This window comes from Oncorhynchus nerka, linkage group LG5 (assembly GCF_034236695.1).
Source record: "Oncorhynchus nerka isolate Pitt River linkage group LG5, Oner_Uvic_2.0, whole genome shotgun sequence".
Lineage (NCBI taxonomy): Eukaryota > Metazoa > Chordata > Actinopteri > Salmoniformes > Salmonidae > Oncorhynchus > Oncorhynchus nerka.
In genome coordinates this window covers 1,468,670-1,482,099 of record NC_088400.1, presented here as the reverse complement: position 1 = coordinate 1,482,099, position 13,430 = coordinate 1,468,670, and the positions used below count along the sequence as shown (strand labels likewise).

At 42.2% G+C, this 13,430-nt stretch overlaps 1 protein-coding gene across 1 annotated transcript in view; it reads right to left on the bottom strand.

Annotated features, from left to right (window-relative positions):
• LOC115129118 (neurite extension and migration factor-like) overlaps positions 1–11,054 on the bottom strand; it is a 43,935-nt gene extending 32,881 nt beyond the window's left edge. Inside the window, 1 exon segment of the mRNA XM_065019012.1 lies at positions 10,919–11,054. Coding sequence (XP_064875084.1) covers positions 10,919–11,054 — 136 coding nt within the window.
• Positions 11,055–13,430: the final 2,376 nt, after the last annotated feature.

Below are 13,430 nucleotides of genomic sequence, written 5' to 3'. Positions count from 1 at the left end.
AACCCCTAATCCAGCCTCAATCTGTCTCTCATATCCTCCTCTAGGGAAATAATCCCTAATCCAGCCTCAATCTGTCTCTCATATCCTCCTCTAGGGAAATAACCCCTAATCCAGCCTCAATCTGTCTCTCTCATATCCTCCTCTAGGGAAATAACCCCTAATCCAGCCTCAATCTGTCTCTCTCATATCCTCCTCTAGGGAAATAACCCCTAATCCAGCCTCAATCTGTCTCTCATATCCTCCTCTAGGGAAATAACCCCTAATCCAGCCTCAATCTGTCTCTCTCATATCCTCCTCTAGGGAAATAAACCCTAATCCAGCCTCAATCTGTCTCTCATATCCTCCTCTATGGAAATAACCCCTAATCCAGCCTCAATCTGTCTCTCATATCCTCCTCTAGGGAAATAACCCCTAATCCAGACTCAATATGTCTCTCTCATATCCTCCTCTAGGGAAATAACCCCTAATCCAGCCTCAATCTGTCTCTCATATCCTCCTCTAGGGAAATAACCCCTAATCCAGCCTCAATCTGTCTCTCATATCCTCCTCTAGGGAAATAACCCCTAATCCAGCCTCAATCTGTCTCTCTTATATCCTCCTCTAGGGAAATAACCCCTAATCCAGCCTCAATCTGTCTCTCTCTCATATCCTCCTCTAGGGAAATAACCCTAATCCACCTCAATCTGTCTCTCTTATATCCTCCTCTAGGAAATAACCCTAATCCAGCCTCAATCTGTCTCTCATATCCTCCTCTATGGAAATAACCCCTAATCCAGCCTCAATCTGTCTCTCTTATATCCTCCTCTAGGGAAATAACCCCTAATCCAGCCTCAATCTGTCTCTTATATCCTCCTCTAGGGAAATAACCCCTAATCCAGCCTCAATCTGTCTCTCATATCCTCCTCTAGGGAAATAACCCCTAATCCAGCCTCAATCTGTCTCTCATATCCTCCTCTAGGGAAATAACCCCCCTAATCCAGCCTCAATCTGTCTCTCATATCCTCCTCTAGGGAAATAACCCCTAATCCAGCCTCAATCTGTCTCTCATATCCTCCTCTAGGGAAATAACCCCTAATCCAGACTCAATCTGTCTCTCATATCCTCCTCTAGGGAAATAACCCCTAATCCAGACTCAATCTGTCTCTCATATCCTCCTCTAGGGAAATAACCCCTAATCCAGACTCAATCTGTCTCTCTTATATCCTCCTCTAGGGAAATAACCCCTAATCCAGCCTCAATCTGTCTCTCATATCCTCCTCTAGGGAAATAACCCCCCTAATCCAGCCTCAATCTGTCTCTCATATCCTCCTCTATGGAAATAACCCCTAATCCAGCCTTAATCTGTCTCTCATATCCTCCTCTAGGGAAATAACCCCTAATCCAGCCTCAATCTGTCTCTCATATCCTCCTCTATGGAAATAACCCCTAATCCAGCCTTAATCTGTCTCTCATATCCTCCTCTAGGGAAATAACCCCTAATCCAGCCTCAATCTGTCTCTCATATCCTCCTCTAGGGAAATAATCCCTAATCCAGCCTCAATCTGTCTCTCATATCCTCCTCTAGGGAAATAACCCCTAATCCAGCCTCAATCTGTCTCTCTCATATCCTCCTCTAGGGAAATAACCCCTAATCCAGCCTCAATCTGTCTCTCTCATATCCTCCTCTAGGGAAATAACCCCTAATCCAGCCTCAATCTGTCTCTCATATCCTCCTCTAGGAAATAACCCTAATCCAGCCTCAATCTGTCTCTCTCATATCCTCCTCTAGGGAAATAACCCCTAATCCAGCCTCAATCTGTCTCTCATATCCTCCTCTAGGGAAATAACCCCTAATCCAGCCTCAATCTGTCTCTCATATCCTCCTCTATGGAAATAACCCCTAATCCAGCCTCAATCTGTCTCTCATATCCTCCTCTATGGAAATAACCCCTAATCCAGCCTCTATATATTTATATATTATTAATATTATATACAAATAAAAAAAATACAGAACCAGTCAAACGTTGACACACCTACTCTACTTACTCATTACTCATTACTCTACCTACTCATTACTCTACCTACTCATTACTCTACCTACTCATTACTCTACTTACTCATTACTCTACTTACTCATTACTACATTACTCTACTTACTCATTACTCTACTTACTCATTACTCTACTTACTCATTACTCTACCTACTCATTACTCTACTTACTCATTACTCTACTTACTCATTACTCTACTCATTACTCTACTCATTACTCTACTTACTCATTACTCTACTTACTCATTACTCTACTTACTCATTACTTACTACTCATTACTCTACTTACTCATTACTCTACTACTCATTACTCTACTTACTCATTACTCTACTTACTCATTACTCTACCTACTCATTACTCTACCTACTCATTACTCTACTTACTCATTACTCTACTTACTCATTACTCTACTTACTCATTACTCTACCTACTCATTACTCTACCTACTCATTACTCTACTTACTCATTACTCTACTTACTCATTACTCATTACTCTACTTACTCATTACTCTACTTACTCATTACTCTACCTACTCATTACTCTACCTACTCATTACTCTACTTACTCATTACTCTACTTACTCATTACTCTACTTACTCATTACTCTACTTACTCATTACTCTACTTACTCATTACTCTACCTACTCATTACTCTACTTACTCATTACTCTACTTACTCATTACTCTACCTACTCATTACTCTACTTACTCATTACTCTACCTACTCATTACTCTACCTTACTCATTATTACTCTACTTACTCATTACTCTACTACTCATTACTCTACCTACTCATTACTCTACTTACTCATTACTCTACCTACTCATTACTCTACCTACTCATTACTCTACTTACTCATTACTCTACCTACTCATTACTCTACCTACTCATTACTCTACTTACTCATTACTCTACCTACTCATTACTCTACTTACTCATTACTCTACTACTCATTACTCTACTTACTCATTACTCTACCTACTCATTACTCTCATTACTCTACTTACTCATTACTCTATTACTCATTACTCTACCTACTCATTACTCTACCTACTCTACCTACTCATTACTCTACTTACTACTCATTACTCTACCTACTCATTACTCTACTTACTCATTACTCTACTTACTCATTACTCTACTTACTCATTACTCTACTTACTCATTACTCTACTTACTCATTACTCTACTTACTCATTACTCTACTTACTCATTACTCTACTTACTCATTACTCTACCTACTCATTACTCTACCTTACTCATTACTCTTACTCATTACTCTACTTACTCATTACTCTACTTACTCATTACTCTACTTACTCATTACTCTACTTACTCACTTACTACTTACTCATTACTCTACTTACTCATTACTCTACTTACTCATTACTCTACTTACTCATTACTCTACCTACTCATTACTCTACCTACTCATTACTCTACCTACTCATTACTCTACCTACTCATTACTCTACTTACTCATTACTCTACTTACTCATTACTCTACTTACTCATTACTCTTACTCATTACTCATTTACTCTACTTACTCATTACTCTACCTACTCATTACTCTACCTACTTACTCATTACTCTACCTACTCATTACTCTACCTACTCATTACTCTACTTACTCATTACTCTACTTACTCATTACTCTACCTACTCATTACTCTACCTACTCATTACTCTACCTACTCATTACTCTACCTACTCATTACTCTACCTACTCATTACTCTACCTACTCATTACTCGACTTACTCATTACTCTACCTACTCATTACTCTACTTACTCATTACTCTACTTACTCATTACTCTACTTACTCATTACTCTACCTACTCATTACTCTACTTACTCATTCAAGGGTTTTCTTTATTAAAAAAACTATTTTCTACATTCTATAATAATAGTGAAGACATCAAAACTGTGAAATAACACATATGGAATCATGTAGTAACCAGAAAAGTGTTCATCAAAATATATTTTGTCCCTAGAATTTCTAAACAAACAGCTGGAGGCAGGGCTTTCTCCTATTGAGCTCCATTTTTATGGTATGGTCTGCCTACCCATGTGAGAGACGCAGACTCGGTCTCAACGTTTAAGAGAAGACTCTTCTCTTCAGTAGGTCATATGATTGAGTGTAGTCTGGCCCAGGAGTGTGAAGGTGAACGGAAAGGCTCTGGAGCAACGAACCGCCCTTGCTGTCTCTGCCTGGCCGGTTCCCCTCTCTCCACTGGGATTCTCTGCCTCTAACCCTATTACAGGGGCTGAGTCACTGGCTTACTGGTGCTCTTCCATGTAATCCCTAGGAGGGGTGCGTCACTTGAGTGGGTTGAATCACTGACGTGGTCTTCCTGTCTGGGTTGGCGCCCCCCCTTGGGTTGTGCCGTGGCGGAGATCTTTGTGGGCTATACTCGGGATGGTCTCAGGATGGTAAGTTGGTGGTTGAAGATATCCCTCTAGTGGTGTGGGGGCTATGCTTTGGCAAAGTGGGTGGGGTTATATCCTGCCTGTTTGGCCCTGTCTGGGGGTATCATCGGATGGGGCCACAGTGTCTCCTGACCCCTCCTGTCTCAGCCTACAGTATTTATGCTGCAGTAGTTCATGTGTCGGGGGGCTAGTGTCAGTCTGGTATATCTGGAGTATTTCTCCTGTCTTATCCGGTGTCCTGTGTGAATTTAAGTATGCTCTCTCTAATTCTCTCTTTCTTTCTCTCTCTCGGAGGACCTGAGCCCTAGGACCATGCCACAGGACTACCTGGCATGATGACTCCTTGCTGTCCCCAGTCCACCTGGCCGTGCTGCTGCTCCAGTTTCAACTGTTCTGCCTGCGGCTATGGAACCCTGAGCTGTTCACCGGACGTGCTACCTGTTCCAGACCTGCTGTTTTCAACTCTCTAGAGACCGCAGGAGCGGTAGAGATACTCTTAATGATCAGCTATGAAAAGCCAACTGACATTTACTCCTGAGGTGCTGACTTGCTGCACCCTCTACAACCACTGTGATTATTATTATTTAACTGTTCTGCCTTATTATTATTGGACCTTGCTGGTCATTTATGAACATTTGAACATCTTGGCCATGTTCTGTTATAAACTCCACCCGGCACAGCAAGAAGAGGACTGGCCACCCCTCATAGCCTGGTTCCTCTCTGGGTTTCTTCAAAGGTTTTGGCTTTTCTGGTTTGCGCTTTACTCTTAGTGGGACGATCATTTGTTTTTCAACAGGACGATGACCCAACAAACCTCCAGGCTGTGTAAGGGCTATTTGACCAAGAAGGAGAGTGATGGAGTGCTGCATCAGATGACCTGGCCTCCACAATCACCTAACCTCAACCCAATTGAGATGGTTTGGGATGAGTCGGACCGTAGAATGAAGGAAGAGCAGCCAACAAGTGCTCAGCATATGTGGGAACTCCTTCAAGACTGTTAGAAAAGCATTCCAGGTGAAGCTGGTTGAGAGAATGCCAAGATGGTGCTAAGCTGTCATCAAGGCAAAGGGTGGCTACTTTGAAGAATCTTATTTCATAGTTTTGATGTCTTCACTATTATTCAACAAAGTAGAAAATAGTTGTTTTTTTAAAGAAAAAAAAAGAAAAAACCTTGAATGAGTAGGTGTGTCCAAACTTTGCCACATAGCTAGAAAGTTATCAAACTAGTTGGAGTCCTGAGCTGGATATAATGTATTTTACACATCTAAGATCCTGTAGTTATACTGAACCTATAGTTCTATTTATTATACCATACTTAGGTAGCCTGGTTGTCCCTGATTGAGAACCATACTTAGGTAGCCTGGTTTCACCTTTGTGTTGTGGGTGAATGTTTCCTGTTGTAATGTTTGTTTTGGTTTTGGTTTGTATCATTCACTTTGTTATTTTGTATTCTTTAGTGTTTAGTTTAATACACTAAAATGGACACTTACCACGCTGCACATTGGTCCGACCTCTCTTACTCCTCATCAGAAGAGGAAGACCCTTACTAAAGCACATTGGTCCGACATCTCTTACTCCTCATCAGAAGAGGAAGACCCTTACTAAAGCACATTGGTCCGACCTCTCTTACTCCTCATCAGAAGAGGAAGACCCTTACTAAAGCACATTGGTCCGACATCTCTTACTCCTCATCAGAAGAGGAAGACCCTTACTAAAGCACATTGGTCCGACCTCTCTTACTCCTCATCAGAAGAGGAAGACCCTTACTAAAGCACATTGGTCCGACCTCTCTTACTCCTCATCAGAAGAGGAAGACCCTTACTAAAGCACATTGGTCCGACCTCTCTTACTCCTCATCAGAAGAGGAAGACCCTTACTAAAGCACATTGGTCCGACATCTCTTACTCCTCATCAGAAGAGGAAGACCCTTACTAAAGCACATTGGTCCGACCTCTCTTACTCCTCATCAGAAGAGGAAGACCCTTACTAAAGCACATTGGTCCGACCTCTCTTACTCCTCATCAGAAGAGGAAGACCCTTACTAAAGCACATTGGTCCGACCTCTCTTACTCCTCATCAGAAGAGGAAGACCCTTACTAAAGCACATTGGTCCGACCTCTCTTACTCCTCATCAGAAGAGGAAGACCCTTACTAAAGCACATTGGTCTGACCTCTCTTACTATATATATTATAGTTACAGTATACTAATATAACCTATAGTTATATTTATTATAGTTACAGTATACTAATATAACCTATAGTTATATATATATTATAGTTACAGTATACTAATATAACCTATAGTTATATATATTATAGTTACAGTATACTAATATAACCTATAGTTATATATATTATAGTTACAGTATACTAATATAACCTATAGTTATAGTTACAGTATACTAATATAACCTATAGTTATAGTTACAGTATACTAATATAACCTATAGTTATATATATATTATAGTTACAGTATACTAATATAACCTATAGTTATATATATTATAGTTACAGTATACTAATATAACCTATAGTTATATATATATTATAGTTACAGTATACTAATATAACCTATAGTTATATATATTATAGTTACAGTATACTAATATAACCTATAGTTATAGTTACAGTATACTAATATAACCTATAGTTATATATATTATAGTTACAGTATACTAATATAACCCATAGTTATATTTATTATAGTTACAGTATACTAATATAACCTATAGTTATATTTATTATAGTTACAGTATACTAATAGCACACACTCCGCATCACCTAATTTTTAAAAGCAGTCTTGAAAATAATACCGTCAGTATTTAGAAATATCCCGCTATATGGTATAAACGGTATAATCGCCCAAACCTAGTAAATAGACAATGGGGCGGCAGGGTAGCCTAGTGGTTAGAGCATTGGACTAGTAACCGGAAGGTTGCAAGTTCAAACCCCCGAGCTGAAAAGGTACAAATCTGTCGTTCTGCCCCTGAACAGGCAGTTAACCCACTGTTCCTAGGCCGTCATTGAAAATAAGAATTTGTTCTTAACTGACTTGCCTGGTTAAATAAAGGTCAAATACATTTTAAAAAGTAACATCAACCACAGTTTGGCTTCGAATTGGGGTTGGATCACCTGTTGCTTTAAATCAGTGTTCATAACAACCTGGATATATATCCATATCTCTATCAGTCATAACATACTGTTCAATCTCTCTGGGTAGTGTGTTTCACCAGTGTGTTTCACCATAATCAACCACACTGGCTATGTGGCCACCTCACTGACAGGGAGTTCATTAACCACAGGAGAGAGACACACACATGTAGGCACACACACACACACACACAGCCTGGCGCTGTGCAGAATCCAAGAAAGTCAAGGTCAGACAAATCCCAGGAGGCCAAGCGGAGCATTACGACTCGCCGCCGTCTGAAAACCCAGAAACCCTTTCAGAGCTTCCAGAAGAAGCTCGCTCTCACTCTGAATGGTTAAATAATTACTGGCTGACTGGTTGGCTGATTGACTGCCTTGCTGGCTGAATGGCTTAATGGCTGACTTAATGAATGGCTGGCTGGCTGAATGGCTGACTAACTGACTGGCTAGCTGAAAGATAACTAACTGGTTGGCTGACTAGTTGGCTGACTAACTGGCTGAATGGCTGACTGAATGGCTGGCTGGCTAAATGGCTGACTGACTGACTGGCTAGCTGAAAGATAACTGACTGGTTGGCTGACTAGTTGGCTGACTGACTGACTGACTGACTGGATGGCTGACTGGATGGCTGGCTGACTGGCTGGCTAGCGGAAGGGCTAACTGACCGGCTGGCTGGCAGACAGGCTGACAGTCTGGCTGGCTAGAGGAAGGGCTAACTGACCGGCTGGCTGGCAGACAGGCTGACTGTCTGGCTGACTGGCTGGCTAGCGGAAGGGCTAACTGACAGTCTGGCTGACTGGTTGGTTAGTACACAGAGCCGGGCTGCAGATGTTGAGGAACTGCAGCTTTGGCGTCACACATCGTTCCAGTTCTGAAGCCACACAGTCACAGTATGATATGATATTAGCATTACAAAGGACCAGTCACTGTATGATATGATATTAGCATTACAAAGGACCAGTCACTGTATGATATGATATTAGCATTACAAAGGACCAGTCACTGTATGAGATGATATGATATTAGCATTACAAAGGACCAGTCACTGTATGATATGATATTATATTAGCATTACAAAGGACCAGTCACTGTATGATATGATATTAGCATTACAAAGGACCAGTCACTGTATGAGATGATATGATATTAGCATTACAAAGGACCAGTCACTGTATGATATGATATTAGCATTACAAAGGACCAGTCACTGTATGATATGATATGATATTAGCATTACAAAGGATCTGCCACCATCTGTGACACAAAGAGGAAACAATCCCTTTCACTTTTCCATTCCAGAGGGGTTTTGTATTATATGATATGGTATTGTTATTGTGGTTTCAGTTCAGGTAGAGGATGGATGGCAGTACACTGAGTAGAGGATGGATGGCAGTACACTGAGTAGAGGATGGATGGCAGTACACTGAGTAGAGGATGGATGGCAGTACACTGAGTAGAGGATGGATGGCAGTACACTGAGTAGAGGATGGATGGCATTTAACTGAGTAGAGGATGGATGGCAGTACACTGAGTAGAGGATGGATGGCATTTAACTGAGTAGAGGATGGATGGCAGTACACTGAGTAGAGGATGGATGGCAGTACACTGAGTAGAGGATGGATGGCATTTAACTGAGTAGAGGATGGATGGCATTTAACTGAGTAGAGGATGGATGGCATTTAACTGAGTAGAGGATGGATGGCAGTACACTGAGTAGAGGATGGATGGCAGTACACTGAGTAGAGGATGGATGGCATTTAACTGAGTAGAGGATGGATGGCAGTACACTGAGTAGAGGATGGATGGCAGTACACTGAGTAGAGGATGGATGGCAGTACACTGAGTAGAGGATGGATGGCAGTACACTGAGTAGAGGATGGATGGCAGTTCACTGAGTAGAGGATGGATGGCAGTACACTGAGTAGAGGATGGATGGCATTTAACTGAGTAGAGGATGGATGGCAGTACACTGAGTAGAGGATGGATGGCAGTACACTGAGTAGAGGATGGATGGCATTTAACTGAGTAGAGGATGGATGGCATTTAACTGAGTAGAGGATGGATGGCATTTAACTGAGTAGAGGATGGATGGCAGTACACTGAGTAGAGGATGGATGGCAGTACACTGAGTAGAGGATGGATGGCATTTAACTGAGTAGAGGATGGATGGCAGTACACTGAGTAGAGGATGGATGGCAGTACACTGAGTAGAGGATGGATGGCAGTACACTGAGTAGAGGATGGATGGCAGTTCACTGAGTAGAGGATGGATGGCAGTACACTGAGTAGAGGATGGATGGCATTTAACTGAGTAGAGGATGGATGGCAGTACACTGAGTAGAGGATGGATGGCAGTACACTGAGTAGAGGATGGATGGCAGTACACTGAGTAGAGGATGGATGGCAGTACACTGAGTAGAGGATGGATGGCAGTACACTGAGTAGAGGATGGATGGCATTTAACTGAGTAGAGGAAGGATGGCAGTACACTGAGTAGAGGATGGATGGCAGTTCACTGAGTAGAGGATGGATGGCAGTACACTGAGTAGAGGATGGATGGCATTTAACTGAGTAGAGGATGGATGGCAGTACACTGAGTAGAGGATGGATGGCAGTACACTGAGTAGAGGATGGATGGCATTTAACTGAGTAGAGGATGGATGGCATTTAACTGAGTAGAGGATGGATGGCATTTAACTGAGTAGAGGATGGATGGCAGTACACTGAGTAGAGGATGGATGGCAGTACACTGAGTAGAGGATGGATGGCATTTAACTGAGTAGAGGATGGATGGCATTTAACTGAGTAGAGGATGGATGGCATTTAACTGAGTAGAGGATGGATGGCAGTACACTGAGTAGAGGATGGATGGCAGTACACTGAGTAGAGGATGGATGGCAGTTCACTGAGTAGAGGATGGATGGCAGTACACTGAGTAGAGGATGGATGGCATTTAACTGAGTAGAGGATGGATGGCAGTACACTGAGTAGAGGATGGATGGCAGTACACTGAGTAGAGGATGGATGGCATTTCACTGAGTAGAGGATGGATGGCAGTACACTGAGTAGAGGATGGATGGCAGTACACTGAGTAGAGGATGGATGGCATTTAACTGAGTAGAGGATGGATGGCAGTACACTGAGTAGAGGATGGACATACTGTAGGTTTATCAGACAGTCACATACTGTAGGTTTATCAGACAGTCACATACTGTAGGTTTATCAGACAGTCACATACTGTAGGTGATCAGACAGTCACATACTGTAGGTATATCAGACAGTCACATACTGTAGGTTTATCAGACCGATCTCCTTGAAGTTCTTGAGGGTCCGATAAATGGTGGATTTAGGTGCAATCTTACTGGCAGAAATATACTTGCCTGTAAAGCCCTTTTTGTGCAAGGCAATGATGACGGCACGTGTTTCCTTGCAGGTAACCATGGTTGACAGAGGAAGAACAATGATTCCAAGCACCACCCACCTTTTGAAGCTTCCATTCTGTTATTCGAACTCAATCCACATGACAGAGTGATCTCCAGCCTTGTCCTCGTCAACACTCACACCTGTGTTAACGAGAGAATCACTGACATGATGTCAGCTGGTCCTTTTGTGGCAGGGCTGAAATGCAGTGGAAATGTTTTTGGGGGATTCAGTTCATTTGCATGGCAAAGAGGGACTTTGCAATTAATTGCAATTAATCTGATCACTCTTCGAAACATTCTGGAGTATGTGCAAATTGCCAAGATACAAACTGAGGCAGTGGACTTTGTGAAAATGTATATTTGTGTAATTCTCAAAACTTTTGGCCACGACTGTACAGTATGTCTGATATACATACAGTATGTGCTCTGTCTGATATATCTACAGTATGTGACTGTCTGATAAACCTACAGTATGTGACTGTCTGATATATATACAGTATGTGACTGTCTGATATATATACAGTATGTGACTGTCTGATATATCTACAGTATGTGACTGTCTGATATACCTACAGTATGTGACTGTCTGATAAACCTACAGTATGTGACTGTCTGATATATCTACAGTATGTGACTGTCTGATAAACCTACAGTATGTGACTGTCTGATAAACCTACAGTATGTGACTGTCTGATAAACCTACAGTATGTGACTGTCTGATATATCTACAGTATGTGACTGTCTGATATACCTACAGTATGTGACTGTCTGATATACCTACAGTATGTGACTGTCTGATATATCTACAGTATGTGACTGTCTGATATATCTACAGTATGTGCTCTGTCTGATATACCTACAGTATGTGACTGTCTGATATACCTACAGTATGTGACTGTCTGATATACCTACAGTATGTGACTGTCTGATATTTGTACTATTTTATTTAACATTTATTTAACTGGGCAAATCAGTTAAAAACAAATCTGATAGGGGCAGATGAGGAACTAGTTCCTGGTAACACAGGCCATTCTGATAGGGACAGATGAGGAACTAGTTCCTGGTAACACAGGCCATTCTGATAGGGACAGATGAGGAACTAGTTCCTGGTAACACAGGCCATTCTGATAGGGACAGATGAGGAACTAGTTCCTGGTAACACAGGCCATTCTGATAGGGACAGATGAGGAACTAGTTCCTGGTAACACAGGCCATTCTGATAGGGACAGATGAGGAACTAGTTCCTGGTAACACAGGCCATTCTGATAGGGACAGATGAGGAACTAGTTCCTGGTAACACAGGCCATTCTGATAGGGACAGATGAGGAACTAGTTCCTGGTAACACAGGCCATTCTGATAGGGACAGATGAGGAACTAGTTCCTGGTAACACAGGCCATTCTGATAGGGACAGATGAGGAACTAGTTCCTGGTAACACAGGCCATTCTGATAGGGACAGATGAGGAACTAGTTCCTGGTAACACAGGCCATTCTGATAGGGACAGATGAGGAACTAGTTCCTGGTAACACAGGCCATTCTGATAGGGACAGATGAGGAACTAGTTCCTGGTAACACAGGCCATTCTGATAGGGACAGATGAGGAACTAGTTCCTGGTAACACAGGCCATTCTGATAGGGACAGATGAGGAACTAGTTCCTGGTAACACAGGCCATTCTGATAGGGACAGATGAGGAACTAGTTCCTGGTAACACAGGCCATTCTGATAGGGACAGATGAGGAACTAGTTCCTGGTAACACAGGCCATTCTGATAGGGACAGATGAGGAACTAGTTCCTGGTAACACAGGCCATTCTGATAGGGACAGATGAGGAACTAGTTCCTGGTAACACAGGCCATTCTGATAGGGACAGATGAGGAACTAGTTCCTGGTAACACAGGCCATTCTGATAGGGACAGATGAGGAACTAGTTCCTGGTAACACAGGCCATTCTGATAGGGACAGATGAGGAACTAGTTCCTGGTAACACAGGCCATTCTGATAGGGACAGATGAGGAACTAGTTCCTGGTAACACAGGCCATTCTGATAGGGACAGATGAGGAACTAGTTCCTGGTAACACAGGCCATTCTGATAGGGACAGATGAGGAACTAGTTCCTGGTAACACAGGCCATTCTGATAGGGACAGATGAGGAACTAGTTCCTGGTAACACAGGCCATTTTGATAGGGACAGATGAGGAACTAGTTCCTGGTAACACAGGCCATTCTGATAGGGGCAGATGAGGAACTAGTTCCTGGTAACACAGGCCATTCTGATAGGGACAGGTGAAGAACTAGTTCCTGGTAACACAGGCCATTCTGATAGGGACAGATGAGGAACTAGTTCCTGGTAACACAGGCCATTCTGATAGGGACAGATGAGGAACTAGTTCC